General features: G+C 54.7%; 1 protein-coding gene across 1 annotated transcript; it reads right to left on the reverse strand.

Moving 5' to 3' along the window:
* Nucleotides 1–3,636: 3,636 nt before the first annotated feature.
* On the reverse strand, nt 3,637–19,989 carry EFHD1 (EF-hand domain family member D1). The gene is made up of 4 exons (XM_027703864.1): nt 19,593–19,989; nt 12,239–12,386; nt 6,283–6,417; nt 3,637–5,280 (listed from the first exon to the last, which is right to left on the reverse strand). The coding sequence occupies exons 1-4, from the start codon at nt 19,886–19,888 to the stop codon at nt 5,146–5,148; spliced, it is 714 nt and encodes a 237-aa protein (XP_027559665.1). The 5' UTR covers nt 19,889–19,989; the 3' UTR covers nt 3,637–5,145.
* Between the last annotated feature and the right edge of the window lie 4,197 nt (nt 19,990–24,186).

The following is a 24,186-nucleotide window of genomic DNA, read 5'->3' on the forward strand; positions in this document are numbered from 1 at the left end:
TCCCGCACACGCGGCCCCCTCAGCAGCGCGGTGTGGCCCCGGCCCCTCTGTGCGGGCTCCGTGGGGCCGTTCAGCTCTGTCGGGGCCCTGGGAGGCCACAGGAGCCGTGTGAGGAGCCGCCGTGGCCCGAGCCCTCCGTGCCCAGCCCCAGGGCCGGGCCGCTCCCCCCGGCCCCAGGGGAGTCCTGCGGATGCGCTGCCGTGGGACTCACCCCGGGGGGCGGCTGCCGCTGACACGGAAAGGGCAGTGGATGGCACGTATTTTGACTCTTCCTGATGGAAAAATCAGGAGCTCAGGGCAAACTTTTTTTCAGCTAAAAATACCAGTTTATTTTTAGTCCCCAAACCCATATTAGTACATGATGCAGAATAGCCCCATGTGGTTCCTTCAGCCTAAAAAACTATTCTGGGCTGTTACGCACTGCTGAAGGTATAACCGCTCTCAGCTGAAACAGTTGCACTCCAACCCTCATGGCAGCCACAACCCGTGGAGCTTTCTCCCTCCTCTTCTAGGTGAATAAATACTTGTCATTGTGCACTGAGCGGCAGCCAAAAATGATGCAACAGTGAACACTGGTGATTCTTCTGAGCTAATGGGTTGAAAGCCTGTAATTCTTGGGGCTTATTTTTAGCTAAGAGCAACACAGAACTACCTCACCCAAAAAATCTCAGAATGGAATTTCTCCTTTAGGAGGCTGGTATGGAAAAGCAAAGCTCCCTAGAAAAGGGCTGGCCTCTGACAAGCTGCATTCGATCCCCTTGGTTGCTGCCACACAGCTTGAGCCAATACTAATAGCAGCGGAGGGAGGGAGGCAGGCAGAGCTGCATTTCAAGCTGTCAGGATAAACTCCCAATTTCACTGCAGAAGCAGCTGTGCCTTGTTATTCTACTTATCAAATGTGAGCTTGAGCACTCAAAAATATTTTCACATGCTCTAAGACAACCTTTATCTGAGATGGGAGATGTTTAGCACTTGTGGAAATTTTTTTATCCCAGTTAGCACAAACATTATATTACTGAGACAAAAAAAAATTCAAGAAGAGATCGACTGAAACATGCCTCATCTGCAGAACTTGGCATTTCTGCAGAGTACCTCAAGGAAACTCAGATGACAATCTTTTGGTAATAGCAGATGCATCTTAAATCCTCCACAACACTCATTCAAGCAGAACAGAGAGAATCTCATAAAAATTCACAACTGTACCCATGCAGTAAAATTCCTGCATGGCTCAATCACAGAACTTCAGCTGATATTGTGTAGGTGTGAAATCACCCCAGCAGCCAGTCTGGGTACTAAGGGCATGATGTACTTCAGAGCCCTGGATTACTGTGCCAATTCCTCCTCACTATGACAAATCCAAGAGCAGGGAAGCAGCATTCCTAACAAACTGAAACCTTCCTTATCAACCCATTGTGCCCATCCTGGCTCAGAGGCAGGAGCCTGCCCCTCTCAGTACAGCAGTGGAGCTACAAACACAGAGCACAGCTTGGAAATGAGAAATAATGGTCATAAAGCAGCCCAGAAAGATGTGTCCTAGTCATGTTTGCCCTTGCCCCCCCCCTTTGTTATCTGGAAAAGGCACTCCCTCGTTTGTTGAAATACCAGGGATTTTGTCTGGGAAGAGTCAATGTCGCCTCAGCAGCCTCTGTTTTCCATGTCCTCATTTGTCACATCCCTAAAAATAATGAAAACAGCAGCAAAGCAGGCAAACATCCAACTGCAGTTTTTAAAGTCAGTCACTTCAATGCATCTGTCACCTCAGGTGGCTTATGCTGAAAGACAGAATACCACAAACAAGCTGCTACTTCTGCAACACTCAATTACTTTTAGATGTCTTTCCCACATGTGGCAAGCTTAGCTTGCAATGCAACAACTAAGTGCTCCAGTTACTCCAATCCATCTGGCAAGGGATTTATTTGGATGCTCCCATGAGGCTAAAATGTTATTTGGTCACCTTAAATGCTCACAGATAAACTCTGAACCCTGAGCCAGGAAGAGCCTGATCATACTGCTTCCCTTTCTCTCCACTGTGTTCACACTGAGGTCCTTGGGTGAGACTTCTGGCCACCACAGGCTGTCCCCTGCAGCCAGTGGCCATGGCAGTGACAGGAGCATCCAGACAGGCTGAACCCACCCTCCATGGGGGCTGAAGGGCTGGTGATGACTCCACTCTACTTCTACTCTGGGAAACATTAAACAAAACCCCTCAGGGACCAAGGACTACCTGGAGTTCCCACTCTAAGAGATGAAGGATTTGAGGCAAGTCTTTGTCCCTTCTCAGAAAGACCCATAAGTGCAACAGACTTTTCACCAAACTCCTCTACTTGCCATCACAAACTTAAGATCCACTTGGGGCACGTCAGGAGCTCCAGACAGGTGTTAATGTACCAGCAGGTATCACTAAAGAGAACTGGGATTGCCAGGACCTTTGAGACCCACCTATGGTGACATCAGGCATAAAAGGACAGAGCATCAAGGATTGTAATATATTAATTATAGGTAAATACAATTAAGTATTGTCACACGGTATTAGGTGGGAGATACAGCTAGACAATTTCTTTCTAGTACTTCTGCCTAACCTAATGACACTGTTATCCAATTCAATAGTTGCCAGCAAACCAGAACAATTTAGAGAGCCATTCATTTCCCAATGTCAGTTTTTTGCAAAGCTAATTTCAAAATGCACATTGCTGCAACTTCAAAATAAATGTACATCCAAAAGTGCTTACTGTCCACTGCACCAAATTACGGCCCCAGGTAACAGCACCTATTTGAACAAAAACTAACCACAATGCTCGTTTCCTTATTGAAACTTGTCAGGTGAAGCTGACTCAATTCTATTAAAGTAAAACCACTGGAAGGCCTTTTTCCACCCCCTTCTCCCACAGCCCCAGGCTGCTCACCCAGCTGCACGTGCAAAGCAGCACGAGTCAGCAGTGCCTGCTCCGCTGGGGAGAAAAACAAGGAAAAGAAAAATCAAGAGCTGCAGTATTGCAATTTTCCCGTGGCAATAGGAACCAAGGAACCTTCACCCTGATTTTACCTGACCTTGGGACCCGAGGACTCCCCAACACACAGAGCAGAGCTGCAGGGGCTGAAAGGATCGTGTCCTTCCATTTCCCCACCACACCTGAAATCCTGAGTAGTTAAACCTCCTGCCCAGCCCAGCCGTGCCAGCAGAGCTCAGCAGATCAGCAACAGGACCAACGAGATGCTTGGGCACATTTTCAGATGTCCATGTATTTTCTTTCTTTTCTTCCTCCCTTCACTAAAGGCAGAGGGAGGAAATGCAAAGGGAAATGCAGCTGAAGCAACCTGTGCAGCTCCCAGCTGGGGCAGCACCGGGGCTGAGACACAGCCTGTTTTAAGATAAGGAAAAGCTGACAACCTTCAGATGTCTACACTGAGCAGTGGGCACTATTTCAAATATTTACACAGCCATGGGCCTTTCTAAGGAATCGCAAACATTAGGGCTTTCTACACCAGAACTTCTGAGCACAAGGGGAAGTGCTACCAAGAAGGGGCTGAACACTCCCCCCACGCATCCGAGTCAGGGTGCCGAGCTTTGAGGATCACTACTGTAATTTGTGAACAAATTGGTACATTCAGGGACCTGAAATAAACCACAGCCAAGAGTGGAGATAACAATGCTTTATTTGTACATTTCAGCAAAAGGAGAAATAATTGAAGATGAAATTATCTGCTTTGTTGTAAAGTATAAAAACATTTAATTATAAATATTTACCTAAAAAGCGTGATTTATAAAATATAATCTGTGAAGATATATACACAGTTTAATTCTTTAGCAATTCTTTCACCTGACATTAAAGAGTAGAGGTTTTTCTATTTATTATTCCACGCTCACAGTTTAGTGCTCACAGTTTAAGAAGCAAAACAGACAAGTGAAAAGACGACTGGTGAGTTTCATTCTGGAAAGAAAAAATAAAAATGCGTGAACTGGGGCAAGAGCAGAGGCAGAATTTGAGCAAATCCATGTCTCGAGAGCAGTCTCTGAGGGAACACAGCTGCCCTGCCATGACCTACAATGTATATACCCAGACAAGCAGTGGGCATCTTGACATCTGTGGGCAAGTTCCCTGTGTCTGCAAAAGCAGATGGCCAATAGTGTAGTGCCATCCCTCGGAACTCAGCTCAGCTCCACGTGCTCCCCTCACTGCTCTCTGAGCAGGGATTGCTCAGGATGCTGTGCTGGTGTCCTCTGTCGTGGCTCTAAGGAAATCAAACAATGTCACCTTCATGATTATTGCTACGAGCAAACTTCCAAATAGAAAACGCCAGTGTGCCATCCAATTGCATTGTCCAGCTGGCAACACCCCTTAAAAACAGATACAGCTGCCTAAGGCTGGAAAATACAGTGAAGCCATACAGTACACTACATGTGATGGAATGTGAAAGAAGAGAAATGGTCAGGCAACTCAGTTTTCTATTCCTCATTGCAGAGAGCCAGCTTCCTCCCTTCCAAGTCTTGGGAAACCTCGTCTCTTACTGAAGGGTTTGTTACTATGGCACTTCTGAGAAGAAAAACTGGAAGACTCTCCAACATGCTGGGTGGCAGAAAATGCTACAGGAAATGCTAGTGAGTTTGATCCACGTCCCTAGTAACTACCTTTCTCTCTTCACAGTGTTTTCACAGTGCCTGTGGCACAGGGCTTTGAGGAAGAAGAAAAGGGTGACAACACCCAACAGCAGTACAAATGTACAGGGAGACAAGCTGTACTTTGTACACCCTGATTTACACAAGACCTCACTACTTGCCTGTAAGCAAGGAATGAATTAATACAGGATTAAGAGCAAAAGGATGCATAGGGAAGAATGAAGCAGGCAAACATGACGCTTGTCAGTGCTCACCCATGATTTGCTACCTGCTGTTTCTGCTCCAGGGTGATGAGCTCCTGGCAGCTCAGAGCAAACAGCACATACAGCTCCTACTATTCACAGCGTTATGAATGCATAGTAACTGCAAGAGTTGTGCCCTTGGAAACTCAGGAGGATCTTCAGGAGAGGAAGGCTAGTGAAGCTGTGGTGAGTTTTAGGCAGGATCCAAGCAGTTCTCTCCAGGTAGAGCCCTGATGTGGGGAACGTACCGAGTCCTGTGCAATCTCAGAGTGCATATGGGCTGGTTGGTTACTGGGTGAATGCAGATTTTAACTCCCTGAAAGCTGCTCGGCGGTGCTTCCTTTCCTCCTCTTCCCGCTTCCGCTCGTCCTGCTCGGCTTTAATCTCTGCTTCAAACTTACTGGCTGAGGAGAGGGCTTGGGCCTTTGTGAGGAAAAGAGAAAACGAACGAGTGTCAAGCCTTGCATCAGAGGGAGAGCCAGAGCCTGAGCTATGCCCAGATGAGCCACACAGAAGTGTGTGCTGCACCTCCCAGGCCTTGCTGGGACGCCCTGTCAGGACGGGTCACGTATGAATTATGCTGCAGTGCTTGGGTATTTACACCCAATACCTGTGAGCTTGCTTGGCTTCAAAATCAACAAAAGAAAGGTCATTTACTAATAGTCACTAAGCAGTGACCAACACAATACCCTCAGCACTGGGTCATGTACATGATTTCTGTAAGCAGGCAGCAGAGCATAGGTTGTGTGTATACAGAGGGAGAAACTACTGCAGAAAACAGCTCTGAATCACAGCCAAATCTGAGAACATCATACTACACCATGGATAATCTGCAGATCAAAGAGACATTGTTTACTTGCTGGCTATTTTTCCAGCTTTCATCTCAGTACATCTGCTGTGCAATAGCTGCGTTATGCTCCTGGGAAAAAACTTCTTATATAAACAAGCAGGATTATTTTCTCTCCAAGAGAGCTTTCAAAAAGGGTGCTTTGTCAGCTTCGAATGGTGCAAAGCTCTTTCTGCCAACCCCAGGACCCTGCAGAATAATTTTGATTCCAAAGGTTACAGAGAGCTGCTCAAGAAAGAGATGTCTGAAATCCTATACTCCAAAACACTCCATTCACCACTGAACTCGGAGTGTTCTGCTTGAGGGAGGTTTTGAAAAACGGGAAACTCTGTCCCTATTACATTACATTTCAGGACACTTTTGTCTTTAAAAGCAGTCAGCCAGCCAGTCCCTCAGAGCTCCCAGGGACACAGGTTGGCCAGTCAGCTCCACCAGGGTAATACCCAGAGCACAGACACTGCATTACACTGTCCTAGTGTTGACTGATCCACAGAAAAGGCTGTAACCAGAGCCCAACAAAACAGGGAAGGGAAAAGCTACGGCTGAGGTTTTTCCTATTCCTCTGTGCCACACCATACCTTAGCTTCAAAGAAGTTCTTGGCTCCTTTGACTCCCTCGATGGATACATCTATCTCCGAGAGCTTTGCGAGAGTCAAGAGGCCGCTGTCCTCCTCCAGCTCCCCAGCTGCAGCTTTATGGAAAATCAGCAGGAACTAGCAAGAGAGAGAGAGGAAACATTCCAGTTTTTCACTGAGGCTCAGACAACTTAAAATACCAACAGCACAGTCACCTGCAGGGGGCTGGAATTCACATTTCTGAGCAAAGGAAACCAGGTCTATATAAACCAAGTGGCACCATGGAACTTGTGCTCCTGTGCACAGCCCTGTTACAGACTAAAAGCAGTGGGAATCTCACAGGAAATGAAGGTTTCCTGGGAATCAGAGCCCTGGTAAAGCACAGTTCCTATCAAGCCTAGTCTGCTATGTGGCCTGAGGAAGGAGGGCACCTCTGCACCCACCCAATACAACCATAGGGTGGGCTCAGACGTAGCTCTTTATGTCCCCACACTCTAAGGGTGTATTCACAAGCCCCCCACCAGCTTCCCCAGCATTCTGGGGGCTCAGATCACATCCCATGACAATGAAAGCAGGGCAAAGACATCTCTGGTTCACCCCAGGCTCCCTGAACAGAGGCACCAGTGCACTCCTGTGAGAGACAACAGCAGCCCAAGTGCGTGTGTGCCCTTGTGACAGAGGGGCCTGGACAAGTGTCCACAGAGCAACTTGGTGTGAAACTTCTGTCCCACACTGGACCACAGACATTTAACAAATCCAGAGTGACCACAGCAGAGTGTATATCGGGAAGTGAACTGCAAAAGGAACAAACAAAAAAAGTGTCTTATTTCACTGCATAAAAGCACTCTTTTGGTTTGTGTTTTTAAGAAGGAACAAAATGTGCCTGCTTAAAAACAAAGACCTCTGCACCACCTTCCAGCTGCCAACCGAACCCCAGGTTAGGATGTGGAAGCTCTGCGTGTACCTGGAGAAGTCCTATAACTCCCTGCTATTCTTGGCCACCCCAGGAGGTGTCTCAGTGCTCGGAACAGCACAGAGAGAACAGAGACAAGGACAAGCACCCGGGTACAAAAGGAGGACAAGCACCAAAGCTGCGCCACTTCAGCCCAGGCCAGACGGCTGCAGGCACCAGGCAGGCTTGCCCTGAAATCCATTTGCACAGAAACATCAGACACCTCCAGGGCTGCGCTTCTCGAACCGCCAGGCTGGGGACCGCGCTGCTCCCCGCGGAGAGCCAGAGATGTCCCGGAGAGGGCAGCAGAGTCCCGGCCACCGAGCCAGCCCTAAGGCACTCCCTGCTTCGGCTGCTCGCAGGAGCTGCCGGGGATGTGAGAGTGTGGTAAGGGCTCCCCTGGGGAAGGGTGGGGGGATGACAGCAGCGCTGGCCCTCTCCAAGAGGCAGCGTCACCAGGCATTGCTTCACCGACGGCCTCGTAACCCGTGAGTAACCCGTGAGTGCTCAGCGCGGGGCAGCCAGAGCAGCTGGGCTTGGAGGGAGCTTTTACCCCTCCAAACACATCGTAGTGGGCTGACCCTGGCTGGGTGGGACCCAAGCACCCACCAAAGCCTCTCTATCGCTCCTCATTTGGACGGGGGAGAGAAAAATGTAACAAAGGTTCACGAGTTCAGATAAGGACCAGGAGAGAGCACTCACCAAAATACTGTCATGGCCAAAACAGACTCAACTTAGGGATATTAATGGAATTTATTACTAATAAAATCAGAGCAGGATAATGAGAAGTAAAATCTTAAAAACATCTTTTCCCCACCCCTCCCTCCTTCCCAAGTTCTCCTCCTTGCCACCACCAGCAGCACAGGGAGATGGGAATGGGGGTTACAGTCAGTTCATCCCAGGTTGTTTCTGTCCCTGCTCAGGGAGAGGAGTTGGAGCCCCACGCAGGCTCTTCTCCCCTTGGGTCCACAGGCTTCCCATGGGCTCACATCCCCCTTTCAGGCATCTCCCACAGCCCTCCATGGGCTGCAGGGGCACAGCTGCCTCCCCACAGAATCTCAGGGCCTGGAGCACCTCCTGCCCCTCCTTCTGCACTGCTCTGGGGGTCTGCAGAGCTGTTCCTCTCCCATATTCTCACTCTGCTCTTTCCTGGACCCAATTACACCTGTGCAATAACTTCTTTTCCTTCTTAAATATGTTATCGCAGAGTGGTTCCCACCATCTCTGCTGGGCTCGGGTGAGTCTGTCCTGGAGCCGCTGGAATTGGCTCTGCCGGACATGGGAGAAGCTTCCGGCAGCTGGTCACAGAAGGCACCCCTGGAGCCCCCCCACTCCCAAAACCTGGCCACAGAAACCCCATACACACATGTAAGAAACTAAATGGTGCTCTGCTGAACGGGCAAAACATCCTGCTTGGAAAATACCCAAATCCTCCCCAAGACATCCTCGCCCTCTGCCCAGATCTGCCGGGCTCTGGCGAGTTCCCCTTCCCCACCACTGGGCACGGTGACACAGAGGGCTGGCACGGTGACACAGAGGGCTGGCAGCTCGGCTGGAATTAGTCATGGTTCCTCCTCACAGTTTCTGCTCCACCCTGCAAGTCCCACTTCCTGGCATTGGAAAAGAGCAGTGGAGGCAGCACAGTCCTGAGGTCTGGTACAGCTGTCACCTGGGGAGGGACTGGGTCATGAGTACAAGTAAGCATGAATCACCCTGAAACTAAGGGATGGGGCAGCAACCCTCTAGATATGGGCTGCCATGGCCCTGGAGGGGGGGCTGAGTTAAAGAAAACCTGGGGCTGAGCCAGCTGCTGGGGTGGACACAGCACAGGACCAGTCCCAAGGACCCCGCAGGGTGGACCATGGGGCATCGTGCTGGTTTCCACAGGAGCTCAGCAGCAATCCCTCCTCATGCCAGCACACAGCCTGCAGCTCACCTCACCAGCTACCTCCCCTCAAGGCATTGCTTCTCACTAACTAGAGAACACCAGCAATCTGCATTCAGCTCCCACTCCCAGCCTGTCTCACCCCCTTGTTGGGCCCAGGACACTCCACGTGCAGCGAAGCCTCAGGGAAGTGTCAGAGAAGCAAAAGTGAGTAACACTGGCACCTTTTAAAGCTGTGCTCTCAAAGAGGACAACACAACCCACACCTTCCAACCCGCTAACCTCACGAGTTGTATCTGCTTCCACATCCTTCACCAGCCAAGACCTCCCCCCCAGTGCCAGGCTGGCCACTGTGCAAGGGAAGGTTTGATGGGCAGCAGCAACCCTGCAATAACAGCTTGCCAGAAAAGCAGCTGTGGTTTGCACCAACTCTGGGAGCAAACACGTGATGTGGGTCAGCATTTCAGCGGGTGTGGGGGACAGAGGGTGGATTTCTGAGGGTTCTAGATAGCAGCTACAATTAGGCATTGCTATTACAGCAATTAACTCTGGTTTCCTGTGGTAGTGACAGAACTAGAGAGACAGAGGTGTGGGCTTTTTCTCCCCACTATACCTAACCTTTTAAGCCTAAATTTCTTGCTTGAGTCACAGAGTCTTGTGCACTTAATTGCTCATGTATTGGTGGATGCTCAAAGGTCAGGAGTAGGAGGCAGCTTTGCTAAGCAGGGCCAGTGGCTCAGCAGCAGCAAGTCAGAGCCACACGAGCCTCCCTGCCAGGCAACAGCTTATCTGGGATGGGAGGACACTGTTCAAAGCAGCAGAAAAAGGTGACCTATTGCAAGTGAAAGAGGTCCCGGCCAATTCTCTGGCAGGCCAAAAGAAGAGTGTCTTGTTGAGACTCGATGTTCTCTGGAGGCAGCCAGGAGCCCTCCAGTACCCGAGTTCTACTCTGCTCCATTCAGACACTCATTTAAACCAGGTTTCTCCTCATGTTGTCTGAGTGCCCCAATTCAGCTTAGTCACCCTCCACATGCTTGCTCATCACCACCAATGAGAAGCAGAGCAGAACAGGCCTATGGGATGGTTCAGGCCTCCTCCCCCACCAGGAAATCTGTCTCCCTGCCAGCCCTCTGCCCAAACAGACCAGAGAGACAGGGCACATCTGCAAAAAGGCAAGAAGCATCCTGCTCCTCTCTGCCACGGGAAGCTTTGGGTATGTGCCAAAGCTGCTGTGTAATTTGTCCCCAGAGCTCTGCCAGGGATGTTCCTCATTCCAACCCACGGGCTACTCAAGCATTTTCTTGACTGGCTTTGCAGCTGGCAAGAAGCTCCACAGCACCAGCTGCCATGTGCCTGTGCCAGGGGCTGGCAGCACAGGCAGCTCTGCCTGTGCCAGGGGCCAGGCAGGGGCTGTGCTCCAAACAGGTGGCAGCAGAAGAGGAGCTGCTCTGCCACTCGTGCTGCGCCACTGGTGCCAGGACACCACGGCATCTTTCAGAGCCCTGAGGATAAAGGCATTTCTCTGCCACAGGAGAGAACCCCTGCAGCAAGCCTGGAGGCTGTCCCCAGCTCCTCACCCAGGGTGAAGGGTGGCTCAGGAGGCACCTAGAGACAGAGGGCTCCTCAGCCCACACAGTGATTTGGCTATCGGTGACCTGGGGCCATGGCATGGTGCTCTTCCTGCTCCACTGGATTCTTTGCTACCCCCAGTTCACCTCTGACCTGGCACATCTCCTTTCCTGCACAGAGCACAGCAACAGGCTCTCACTTCCCAGATCTGCATGTTTCTCTTTAAGAGCTGGTCTCCAGAACACAATCTTTGGCCTCTATCCTCTCCTGCTGCCCTCTCGCAGTGAAAGAAATGCAACAAAACCCTTGGGACATGAAAGCAGGACACAGCACAGGGTCAGTCCCAAGGATCCCGCACGGTGGATCATGAGGCATCATGCTGGTGAAAAAGGGGGAGATGGTGTGATGTGCCAGCACAGAGAGATGGTGCAGCAGCTCTGTGGAGCTGCCAATCATCCCTCATGCCCCAACCAGCCCAGCTGGTCATGGGCCCTGGCCCCCCTCCCAGGCACTGCCAAAGCTCTTGGCACTTCCACAGCCAAAACTCAATGTCCTGAGCTGTGCAGAGCTCTGAACCTCATCTCCACCAGCAAACCCCCACCCCACCCCAGAGGTGGCACGGGGAGAGCACAGCCCCTGCAGAAACAAGGGAGCCCAGCTGCTCAGGGCCCACACAGCCCTCCCGTGGGGCAGGAGGCAGGACAGCAGCACAGCCCTCACACCCAGGGCAGACACAAGCAGCACTGGCCCTGCTGCTGCCTGAGGGGCTGTGGGTTAATTCAGAAAGCAACAGTGTGACGTTCACTCCTGACCGAGTGTTTGGGAGGAGGAAATGATCACACAGGAGGTTTTGGTATCTAGGTTCCCCCTTCCTGCTGAGATGATTATGGTACCCCTAAGTGCATGCACATAATTGCTCAAATCCCCTCTCTTCCTCTGCCTGGCACAGGATCCTGGCCTGCCCACACTGCTCCCAGCTGTCTCAGCACAGTGGTGACAGACAGGCCTGTTCAGGTGTGTCCCTGCTGAGCCAGAGTGCAGCACCAAACTGCTGCATCCCCACTTTCACTCCTTCCTGCAGGGAGCGGACCACCCCTTGCAGAGCCTGTCACGGCTGGTCACTGTGTGATGCAGAGAGGGACCCAACAGAAACTGGAGCAGATCCTCTCATAGCCCTGAGACCAGCTGCCCCTGCACCCGAAAAGAGGCCTGAGCTGATGTGCCACAGGAGCCCAGCAATGACACCTTGGGACTGAAGGGACACACCCCCTCCAGCTACAGCAGGGAGCTCTGTGAGCACTCCTGTGCAGCTGCAACGGGGCTCAAATGTGCTCCCAAAGCCAGCAGGGAGGTTGGAGAGCTTTGGCATCAGGTCCTAGTACTGCCACGTGGAGATGGAGGTTGACAACGTACCCTTGGCATGGGGAAGCTCACTGGCTTCTCCACTGCACCCCACAGCTGGAAAAACAGAGGGGAGAAGGCTACCTACAGCCAGAGCCCTGGGCCTGGCTGCCTCCTCCCCCTGCCCCACAGCCACCTCCCTGGCTCCTCACCTCACGGAAACTGAGCTTCCCATCGAAGTCTTCATCCACCTCCTTGATCATGTTCTTCAGCCCCAGGTGGGTCTGTGGTGCTCCCAGCTTTTCCATCATCAGCTTCAGCTCCATCAGGTCGATGTATCCATCCCGTCCTGAGTCATACCTGTGAGGTGCAAAGGCGAGCGGGTCAGTCATCATCATCCCCATATCCATCTTCCCAGAAGAGGAACCGTGAAAATGGATAAAGTCCCTGTGTGGTTCAAAGCTCAGGAGAGAGGGGAAGCTGACACAGTCAGTGCTGGGATATATTAAGCTCAGGGAAGTAGCTGGCAGCTTTCAGAGCTGTCTCACCAGAGGAAGAAGTGCTCAGGGGAGCTCAGACCAAACCACCCACGCAGAAGGAACGTGGAGGACCTCAGCTTATCTCAGTGGGATTTCCATTTCACCCACTTGCCTGTCCAGCACAGAGGTTATTTGCACGCAGCTTACACCATGCACCAGTGTGATGAGGCAAAGGCATGGCAGAGCCAGCTGCTGCCAGGCCTCCTGCTCGTTTCAAGGAGAAACAGGGAGCAGAGACCAACCAGAACCTCTCCTCAGAAAGCAATCTTCCTCTGTAAGCCAAACACACTCCCTCTAGCTGCTAGGATCTTTTCTCTCCAGAACACTTCTGTACTACAGAAGCACCTTGCTTCATGCCAGCTGTTTATTCTGTGTCCCCAGGCAGAGCAGAAAGGCAGTCCCAGGGCAGCATAGCAAACCCAGCCAGTGCCAGGGCTGCACCACAGGAAACCAGGGCCCTACTCCAGCAACAAGACTGGAGCAGGACCACGCTCCCAATGCAGAACAAGGGACTACAAGGACTCTTTGCAGGAGAGGGAAGCAAGGGGAGGGGTGCTTTAGGGATGGGGAGGCAGCGAGTGACCTGCTGTGCACAGCCTGGGACCATGCACCAATTCCTCCCAACATCTGCTGTGGGTGTGGGTGCAGCATCCGGCCCACCCAGCAGCCAGCACTTCACACCCCCAGGGCCATGGCTGGCTGTCAGAGTCCAAAGGCCGCAGGGATGGGCCCTCTGCTATCACCCAGCCCCTCAACAGCCCCCTCGTCCTGGTCCTGCCCTCAGCACAGAGCTGGGGGCCCACATGAGAGGGCGGGGTAGGGTCTGCCAAGCTGGCTCAGCCCTGGCACACAGCCTGCCACTGCCCCCGGCCACCACCTCGGCCCTGACAGCGTAAGATCCTTTCAACCAGGCAGTAAGGAAGCCCCAGGCATGGCACTAAAGCTTTCCAGCAGGCAGCAGCCAGTCAAGTCCTCCCACCCCTGATCTTTCATTGACTGTTAACTCCCTTCCAAAGACATGCAGCCATCCCAGACAGAGATGTGCACAGTTGTGGTTTCCCTGGAAGAAAGCCCTTTCCAGTGGAGAAGCCTCCCAGCCGCAGAGGAAGCTGTGGCAAAGGCAGGCCCAACAAACTGCTGGCAGGCGTGGGCAGCAGGCAGGGCTCAGCCAGGAGCTCTGCCCCTGCCTTCAGGGGCACAGGCACAGCATGCTATTCCCCAAACTAGGGCATCCATGACTCTGCAGAGCCCCACCACCTCCACAACCAGTTTTGATACTCTCTGTGCCTCTTTGTTTCCAAGGGTCCCAGGACCAAGAGACCCCAAATGACAGGGACATCACCCCCAGACCAGGCTGGCACACAGCTCCTGCTGCCAACTGGCCTGCACTCTCTGCACCCAGCAAACCCAGGAACCCACCAGGCTGGACAGCTTTCTGAAAAACTAGGCAAGAAACCTCAGAGCAGAAACCAGGTCACAGATCTGAGACATCACGGGGAGGAAACGCAGCGGGTTTTTCACAGCAAGAAAGGTGTCAGCTAATTAAGGCACCCGATCACAGCATCACCCAGCCCAGCGCTGAGATGCACTTCCAGGACGTCACAGAAGCACAATAAGTGCAATATCTAATGGTCAATTTGCTTTTCTTTCAAGTTTGAGAGAAAGGGTGTGAGGCCCTTCCTCCGGTGTAAGGTGTTTGGGGACGCAACACCTTGGATCAGACACAGCAGCAAAGTGTCTAGTGGCAGAGAGGCACTTGGGGGTGGGTTTCTGGGGGCCCAGCAAGCTCATGCTGCCCTTTGGCTGGGTGCAGAAGCAAAATAACAGCAAGGTCCCTCCAAGGGCTGTCCATGTGGGGTTGGGACACTGCCTGGCCTCACAGAGAAGCTTTGGGTTATGAAGGTGAAGGCAGGAGGGCACAAGCCCAGCCCGTGCCTGCTGTGCTCATCTCACCCTCCTGTTATATACACGACCTGCAGGCAAACAGTGGCCCAGGGGCTGCCGCCCTGAAAGGGTTAAGCATGGGGCACAGCTTCAGGGCCCGTCATCCCTGCAGAGAGGCAGCACAAAGCCAGGATTGTGAGAAACGGGGTCTTGCCAGCAGCAGGCCGTGGCAGAGCAGCACACTGTACCAGCCACACAATGGGTGTCGAGCAGGCTGGGCCGGAGTACAGCTGGCGCCGAGATGCTCCCAAAAATCAGGTTACCAGTCCCCTGCACTCGGGAACAGGCACACAGAGGGACACCGAAACCCAACGGCAGCACCCTGCAAACTGCTGCATTCCCTCCCCACCCCCTCGCCTCCTAAAACAGCCCAAGTATTTTAGGACCTGGGTACAGCCACTCGGCTGCTGCACAGCCAGACTATTTAGGGAGAGGCATATTTATAGGGCACGAGACGAGCAGTTCATTCCCCACAGCAGCCACAGGCATTCGACACAATGGGGCAGGACCCAGACTGCACCTTGCTGGTCAGCTGGTGCTCCTGCACACCGGACCCCTCCCAAAGACCCCCTCGCCTGCCTTTTGGGGGTTCATAAAACTCCACTGTCTGCTCACACACGTGCCTGCAGCACAGCCCTGTGCCGGTGACTGACACCCGTCAGCTCTCACAGGCAGAGCTGGAGGAGGGCACCGGGGCAAGTTCGGTCCTCAAACACACCCAGCATCCTGGGGAGCCGCCCCATCCTGTGCTCCAGGAGTGGCACAGCAAGCAGCACTCGGGTGCCTGGCCAGCCCTGCCCTCACCCGCTGTCCTGCTGTGACACCACAGCTCTGCTTCCTTCGGGCTCGGAGCTCCCTGGGGCACGAGCCAAGCCTCGCCCGGGGGATGTCAGGCATTAGAGAGGGAATCTCGCGCCGACAGGCACAGACCTCTCACGTCACGGGCAGGCAGCTCCGGCACAGGTTGGTGCCGTGGCCATGGCAGGTCCCCCCCGGGTCCGGGGCAGCCCCGAGCACACCCGATGCGGGAGCCGCGGCAGCCCCGAGCAGCACACGGGACACAGGGACACAGACAGCGGCTGCCAAGAGCAGCTGCAATGAGGATGCGCCCAGATTCCCACACTGGCTCACTTCCACCCGGACTGCAGAGCGTGCCTGGCCGGGAGAGGAAAGCAGGAGCCAAAGCGAGGGGGAAGGAAGGAGGGAATGCTTGCTGAACAGACTTGCTTGAGAGCAGGAAGTGTGTTACACACAATTACTGCCCGAGTACAAGCACTGCACTGGGGCCACGCAGCATAGATACGGGGTTACCTCACAGAGGAAAAAGGGATCAGAGAGGGAAGAGAAAGGAGATGCCAAGGACTGCATCACCTGTAGTGACGCTGTAACAAAAAAAGTGACAGTTCAATGAGAAATAACAAATCCTGAAGGATCAAAGAGCAGATTCTAAACATTCACATTTCTTGAGAAAAACTGGAAAGAAAACCTGCCCTCCCTGTACCTGTTTGCTGTACCTGAGCTTGCTCCACATGCTACGGGCACCTGTACTTTAATCTGCAGTTCTTGCATGCTGCAATGGCCTAAGATAGGTTTTGAAATAAAGCAGTTCAAATAATGATGCTAAAGTAATTATAATCTTCTCTTAAACATTTCAAAATCTTTTCTAAGTAGCATTCCCTCTGAGCATTGTGTTTCACCTTACATGGAGAGGGAGGTGCTGATCTCTTCTCCCTGATATCCAGTGATAGGGTGAATGGGAATGGTTCAAAACTGGTTCCTCAGGAGAAGATCAGACTGGACCTGAGAAAGCATTTCTTTCAACTTGAGAGGGCTGTGAGACCCTGGGACAGGCTTCCTAGAAAGGTGGTCGATGCCCCAAGCCTGTCAGTGTTTGAAAGACATTTGGACAATGTCCTTAATAACAAGAATTAACTTTTGGTCAGCCATGAAGCAGTCAGGGAGTTGAACTAGATGTGATCATTGTTGGTGCCTTCCAAATGGAATACTCCATTCTCTTCCCAAAAGCTTTGGAAACAATTCCTCTGTATGAGGGTGGGGGCAAGAACAGGCTCTGACCACTGGGGCTCCCCAGAGAGCTGGTCCCAGACCAGAGGCAGCCGATCAGCCCGAGCACAGGCAGGTCTGGGGAGAGCAGGCCTGCTGCAGCACGGCAGGCAAGGCCAGGGGCACCCAGCAAAGGGGCTCCCAAGGGGCTCCAGAGGGCAAGGGGACATCACAGCCTCTCCCACCCGCCAGACACAAGGCACTTGTGCAACATGTGGGCAACACGTGAAATTCCCTGAACACAAAGCAATAGCAAGACCGGAATTTCTCCCCTCCCTCCCACTCCACAAATGAAGCCTGCCTGTGTCTGTTCTCCTCCCCCATAGGTCTCTCATAAAGGTCATTCCTGCCAGACACAGCCTCGCTGCCTGGCTTTCACACTCCCCTCTGTTATTTCCCTGGACAAGGATGGGACCAAGGGGAGCTCTGAGACTCCAGAGGTCCTGAGAGTTCGTTCAAAAGACTCAGGAAAGAGAGGTTATCAGTCCTCACACATTGTCAGAACAGGTAGCTAATTAGGTTGCATTATAATTAGCCTGAGCTGTAGACTTCCTAGTCTCTCTGCCAAAAAAATACCCACCCTGAGAGCTGCCTGCACCCAGCACCCCAGCAGACATCTGCACCCCATCTCTGGCAGAATGGGGCTGAAATGGGGCGATGCTAACAAGAAGAGGCTTGGACAAGAGCAGGGGAAAAGTGAGCCCAACCATGGCAGCAGGAGCAAGGAGCATCGTTTCTGCTTTGGAAAAATGCCCCTGGCACAGCCAGCAGCACACAGCACCCAGATGGAGCACTGGAATTTGGGAAGTCTCATGTTCAGACAAGGCCTTTGCTTCCACCCTGTCATAGGGCAGTCACAGCTACCATCCATGCCATGGGATGCCCTGACAGGCACCAGAGCAGCCGCTTTCACCAGGACCTCCTTCCAGCTGGAGCACCATTACCCAGACCCCACCATGCACAGGACCCACAGGCTCAAGTTTAGTCTGAACTACAGGTTTACAAGTTCCACTAAACTGACAAGAAACATTTTCTGGATGGGAAGTCTCCTAGTGGAAACCTGGCATCCCGTGGTAGTGAGAAGACACTAAAAGAGAAAAATAAGCCTTTGAGACAGGGATGTAAGAAAGACCCTGAGTTGTGGTGGCCAGGGCCAATAAGCCATACAGAGAATAAAAGCCTTAATCACATTAACTCAAGCTCTGATTGACAGGAATTAAGGGGAACATTTCCTCTCCTCATGGAGCGTGTGGCGTCAGCCAACACTTGAAAAAGGTCAGTGGCAGCAGATGGAGCAAAGGCCAGATCCTCTGCCACTGCAAACCTCAGGTGCCTGTAACAGAGTGAACACCAGGACGGGTTTTTCTGTCTGTCCGTCCGGGAAGCACAAGAGGGGAGCATGCAGCCCACCTTCTTCCCCTTTTGGCGGGAGCAGCCAGCACTCAGCTGCCACAGCCCTCACAGGGCATGCAATGCTTTCCAGCTACATTGACCAGCTGATTAGCATTCAACTGCAAAGCCTGGGTTTTTCCCGCTTACAAGGCTGGCGTTTAATGAGCTCATTGTTGAAAAATTCAGCTGCATTTCAGCTCTTCCACTTTTTATTTTTCCCCAAACCGCCACTGTTCCTTTCCTTTTCCTTATTGAGGCAGTGCCTGCTCCAGCCTCTTGCCCACAGCTTCTGGGCACTGCAGCTGCCTGCATTGTTTGTCCTCCAGTCCTCGCAGCACCACGGCTCAGCCTCTGCAGAGTGGGATCCCCTTCAAGCACAGTCAAAAGGGACACAGGACAGAGTGGAGCAGCAGTCTCGCCGGGACCACCTCCCTTCCCGCACCAGCTGCCAACACAACGCTGCCTGTGCAACAAAGAACTCCAAACTCCAGTAAGCTCACAAAAGCCCATTGCCTGGTCTCCTGCGGCAACAGCCCCGGCTGGGCACAGCAACACCCCACAGTGCTGGGAGCTGGCAGCATTCAACCAGCCTCTTGGGCTCCTCACAACAATCCCCCATGCCCAAGGTAGCTTTCAGATAGGAAAACAAGGACCCGACAAGTTACAAAGCCCACTGCAGTCACCTCCGTAAGCTTAAGTAAATCTCTGCACCTTGCTGTGGCAGCCACCATAGTCCTGCCCCCTCGTGCCCAGCAGCAGCTCCCCCCCAGTCTGGCAGCCTGTCTGACCCCTCTCTTGGGGCTGGGAGGACACTGGCCCCCAGGAGCTCGGAGGTTTGTGGTGCTGGAGGGAAACCCGAGCACAATCAAAGGTACCCAGGCACAGCCCAACTCCAGGAGCCATGACAGGTCTGGAGGAGAGATAAGGTGCAGGAGCATGGCCCCAGGGAGGGCCAAGCCTTTCAGCTTAGAGAAGCAGCTCTCCGTGTTGCTACCAGCAGCTTGACTTCAACACAAACCTTCCTGCCAGGAGAAGAATCCCAGCCTAGCCCCCAGGAAGGGGGAAGCAAGAGGAAGCTGAAGCTTTGTTTGGGTGCACGGGAGGGAGTACCAAGACTGGCAGACAGGACTGTGTGAAGAGCGAGGACACCGCCAGGCAGAGCCAGCAGAGCTGCTAAGGGTGTTCAGGGTCGCAGTTGTGGCAGGTAAGTGTCCAGTGCCTCTGCCGGGCCCCGGGACACAGACCCACCCGGTGCCCCCGGTGTGAAGCAGCAGCCCCTGTGCTGTCGCAGCCCCCCGTCCCACCCAGAGCGTCCCCCAAAGCCGCAGCTCATGGGTGCCAGCACAAACAGCCGCCGTCCCAAGCCCAGGTAGAGCAGAAGCCGTGAGCTAAACACAGGGCTGAGCCCCAGGCGAACCCTACGACCCCCCCGCAAAGCACAGGGACAATCTGGGGATCAGATGGCGCTGGGAACCCGCCGCGGCTTCCTCCAGCCCGACCGCAAAACCGCGGAGAGCGGCGAGCCCGCGGCCGGGAGCGAGCAGCCCCTCTCCAGATGTGCCCCCGGGGCCGGTGCCGGGAGGGGCCGCGGGCGAAGGCAGAGCCCCGGGACCCCCGCCCCACTCACAGCCGGAACATGCGCTCCATGTCCTTGATCTGCCGGCGGCTGAACTCCTTGAACTCGGTGTAGGGGTTGAAGACGGCTGCCCGGCGGGGCTGCGCCGCGCCCTCGTTGATGTCGTGCCGGCGGCACAGCTTGGCGCTGAGCTCGGCGCCCGCGCTGGCCGTCAGGCAGCTCCGCTCCTCCGCCGCCTCCTCCTCCGCCGCGCCCTTGGCCACCTCCGCCTCGCCCTCCTCCGCCGCCCCGCTCGCCTCCAGCTGCAGCCGCCGCTGCAGCTTCTGCGCCAGCTCCTCCGAGGCCATGGCCCGGCGCTGCCCCGCGGCCGCGCTGCCGCCCCGCTCCGCTCCGGCCGGGCCCGCCCGGCCCGACCCGCAACTTTATTCCCTCACTTGGAGGGAGCGGGGCGGGACGGGGCGGGACGGGGCGGAGGGAGGCTGGGACGGGGCGGGCGCTTAAGGAGGCGCGGTGGGGGCCGTGCGGAGGTTTTAGTGCTGTTCTCGGGGGTGTCCCGCACATGACCGACCTCTCACGTGTGCCCCTCCCACACAGCAGTCACCTGCACTCCGGTGACCCGCCCAGGCTGTGTCCCCACATCCTCATGCGGGGAACCCCCCGCCACATGGCCGCCCTCCCCCGCACCCTCAAAGGACGGGGTTCTCCCCAGGGCCCCCTGCACCCCACAACAGGGCGCTGCGCTGGCCCCGGGGTGCACGGGCGACGTTCACCCCACAACACTGCCTGCACCGCTCCGTCCCGGGGGGCGAGACCAGCCCCCGGCCCGGCCGGGAGCCTCCGCGGCCGGCGAGAGCAGCGGGACCCCGTGAGCTCCCCGGGCGCCGCTGCAGGGACGGCGGAGGCCCCGCTTAAGAGACCCCTTAAGCCCCGCCATGCGCCTCCTCTTATCTCCTTGGTCTAAAATTAACCCAGGGCAAAGCTCAGCTGAGCCCTGCGCTCCCCCTCCTTCTCCAGAGAGCACGGAAGGGGCAGGCGGCCTCTTCCCAGCACGCCGCTGGCCTTCCCGGGCAGGGCCCAGGGCCATCCCTGCTGTCCCCCGACTCTCCCGGGGTGTTCCTCCCGGGACTGTGTGCCCCTCACCCGGCCGATGGGAGCCTGATGGCGTACCCTGAGATGGGATTAGGGCTGGCGTGGGGCGGTTTAGGGTGGCTGCTGATGGGATTTACCCACCGGGGAGGAGGGGGGAGGGAAAAGAACCCGCTCAGAGATGCCGCTTGCTTATGGCCCCTGCATGCCCAAACCTGTGTGCCACGGGGAACCAGTCCCAGGGGCTGTTTTGTGGCTGTTTCACACCTCCAGGCGGGTAGTAACCAGCTCTCTAATGCTGTCTGATGTGGTGACCTGCAGTTGACCCTCTTGGGCAAGCTCATTCCCACCAAACCTCCTCAAAAAATGACTGTTGAGGCCATTTGCAGCCACTCTGACCCTACCTGCAGCCTGGCCAGCTCTAGGCTGGCCCAGCAAGGGTCGGGAGTGTCAGGATGGTAGGAGGGTCACCAAAGCATGAGGCACAGCAAGGCCACTGCAGGTGTATCACGCCAGGACTACCTGAAAACACGGCTGCTGAGTGGAGGGGTAATATGTGCTGTGCCCAAACTGCTTTGCCCTCAGACGGTGCCACACTCCTTCCACCAGAGAGGTGTGGGGAGGAGAGAGCTGGGAGCCACCCTGAAGAACAAGGAGCCCAGAGGCACTTCTGCACCTGAAGGGTGTCCAGAGAAATGAGCAATGAGGGTGAAACGAGCAATAGCAAAACCAGGCTGCCATCTGGTGGAAATAAAGTTCTGGGGCATGGCCACCGATCGGAGAGCGCCTCAAGGGAAGGGTAGCGAGGCAAGGGAAAGGTAGGCAAGGCAAAGAAAGGCAAGGCAAGGGTTTACATTGCCTTGCCTTTCCTTGTCTACCCTTCCCTCGTCTTGGTCTCCTTACCTATCCTAGCCCCACATCACTATCCCAGCCCTACAGTGATTCCAGCTCCTGTTCTACAGTCCCTATCCCATCCCTAACCCAGCCCCTCAGTGATTCCAGCTCCATCCCTCCAGTCCTTATCCCAGCCCCTACCCCAGTCCCTTTCCCAGCCCCTCAGCGATCCCAGCTCCATCCGCACAGTCCCTATCCGAGTCCCGATCGCAGCTCCATCCGCACAGTCCCTATCCGAGTCCCGATCGCAGCTCCATCCCCACAGTCCCTATCCCACCCCTTCATTCCACCGCCCGCTCCGCCGCCTCAACTCCGGCCCTGCACCTTTCCCCACATCCCGCCGCCAGGGGGCGCTGCTCCGGGTTCCCAGGGCTGCACGCGCAGCCCCGCCGGCTCCAGACCCGTCCAATCGGAGCCCGCCTTTCCCCGTCCCGTCCAATCGGAGCCCGCCTTTCCCCGCCCCGTCCAATCGGGGCCCGCCCCCGGCCCAGCCGCGCGCCCGCCCCGCCGTGTCCCCTCAGCCGGCCCCGCCCCCGCTCCCCTCAGGCGCCGCTCCCGCCGCTCCGGGACCCGGCGGAGCCGCGCCCGCAGCCCCGGCAGGTGCTGGTGGGTCCAGGGGAGGTCGGGGGGGAGCTCCCGGTCACGGCCGGTCCGGGAGTTCTCCCGGGAGAAAGGGAGGAAGGCGGGGAGCAGGCGGGATCGCGGGGCAGCGGCCGCTGGCCCGGGGTGGTGGAGGTCGTGACCCCCGAGTGAGAGGGGCAGAGGGGGCCCTGCCAGGCTGTGGATCTTCAAGTAGTATTAAAAAAAAAGGCTATAAAGCTGGTTTATTATCATTTTTATTCTTTCACTTTCTACTAATATTGTTTATTCTCTTACTACGTTATTATGGTGTTCTTTATTCATTATTTTATTTTGTTAAGGTTGTACTGCTATTGCCTTGTATTTTTATTTTATTCTATTATTTTTTATTCTATTACTAGATATATGAAGTTTTTTAAATAAAGGATGTAGAGCTGGGTCTGAAACACTGGCTGTGAGGCCAGAAGGGACATTAAAGCCCCTGGGGCTGGATCCACACCCAAACTGGTGGAGCAATGGAAGTGCTGTGACTGGAGCTGGATGAATCCCGTGGGGAAGGGGATGGAGCTGCAGCTCAGGGGCTATAGGAGCTGCCAGGAGGGTCTCAGCCCCCCACGCAGTGGTACCAGGCACAGGCTGGGAGTGGAGGTCTCAGAATCAGCCCAAGGGCACCTTTTGGGATGGGGATCCAGGGGCTGCTCCCAACCACTGCTGCCAGCTGGGGAGGGGCTGTGGGCAGCTGGGGGGGTGGGACCCATGGGGAGGGGGGAAGGTGTGTGTTGGGGGTCAGGCCTCACATGCCACCAAAGTTGAGACCCCATTGGAACAATTATGATAGCTCCTAGAGATATTTAAGTGATGACAGTGACTGATTTGTGGCCTTATCAACAGCCTTGGGCTGCACTGAGACCCAGGAGCAGCTTTTAGCTGGAGCCAGTGGGAAGCTGAGGAGCTGGAGCTGAGTAAGCAGAGCTGGAGGACACACAAAGGTGGGACTGGCATTGAAACCAGTGGGGGGCTGGGGGTGGGATAAGGACTGTAGAACTGGAGTTGCAGTATGGATTCTAGAGAAGATCCAGGAGCAGCTTCACCTGGCAGCAGAGGGAAGATGCAGAGATGAAGCTGAGACAGCAGAGCTGACAGAGATATGAAGCTTGTGGGACTGGAGATGAAATCACTGTGTGGATGGGTAGGGCTTCAGAGGCTGGGATATGGAGTATAGCTGGAATCACTGTGGGGCAGGGATAGCAACTATAGAGATGGAACTGAAATAACTGTACACCTGGAGCCAAAATGAAGATCCTGCTGTGAGAACCGGGAAAAGCTTCACCTGGCAATGGTGGGAAGATGGAGAGAAATAAAGCTTGTGGAGCTGGAGCTGCCACCACAGCAACGATGAGATGACGACTGTATGGCTACAGCAAAAACAGAGATTTGGGTTGTATCACAGAGTGTTATATTGTTGCGGGTCTGAGCCTGTTGTGGCTGGGCAAGTCTTTCGTTTCCTACTTTACCCACCTATTTATGTACAATCAAAGGAGATACCCAGGAACAACCCTTTGTCCTGCCTACCCTTTCAGGATGTAACAGAGCAAAGCAAATATATCCAGAACATGCCGAACCTGGGCAGTATCCGCAGGTGAGCCAAAACCAAAAAAATAAATAGACAAACAAACAAACCGACCAACAATTCTGGCCCCCATACCTATCCAAGGCTGGGGTACCTTTCAAGGCTCCAGCCTGGCCAGGACCCCCATCAATCTAAAAGAACCCACTATCCACCCTGACCTTATCCTTCCCCCACGGTGTTACCACAAACTTCAGGGGCACTGCTCACCTGCGATGTTTCATACAGGACAGCCCTGCTCTCCCACCCACCAGTCAGAGGACCCCCACGGCCCACTCGACACCCTTCCCCTCTCCTCCCCCCTCCTTCCCCCCAAAACCTGGAAATACAAACCTCTGTGTGCTCCGAAGCTGCCCTCTCCTCTTCCATGGGGGTGCAGTACCGGTCGGAAAGGCTCCCTCTCTCTCTCCTTCCTCCTGCCGCGTCCGTTAACGGGGCCACGCGCAGCGTGAGCAAAAG

The sequence above is a fragment of the Neopelma chrysocephalum genome, unplaced genomic scaffold (assembly GCF_003984885.1).
Source record: "Neopelma chrysocephalum unplaced genomic scaffold, ASM398488v2 Primary Assembly neopelma1_252, whole genome shotgun sequence".
NCBI lineage: Eukaryota > Metazoa > Chordata > Aves > Passeriformes > Pipridae > Neopelma > Neopelma chrysocephalum.

Coding starts and splice junctions, on each gene's coding strand:
- EFHD1 (XM_027703864.1), bottom strand. CDS start 19,888: ATGGCCTCGGAGGAGCTGGCGCAGAAGCTGCAGCGGCGGCTGCAGCTG. Junction 12,387..19,592: donor ATGGAGCGCATGTTCCGGCT/GTGAGTGGGGCG, acceptor TGCACCTCACAG/GTATGACTCAGGACGGGATG. Junction 5,281..6,282: donor AGAACTTCTTTGAAGCTAAG/GTATGGTGTGGC, acceptor TTCCTCACAAAG/GCCCAAGCCCTCTCCTCAGC.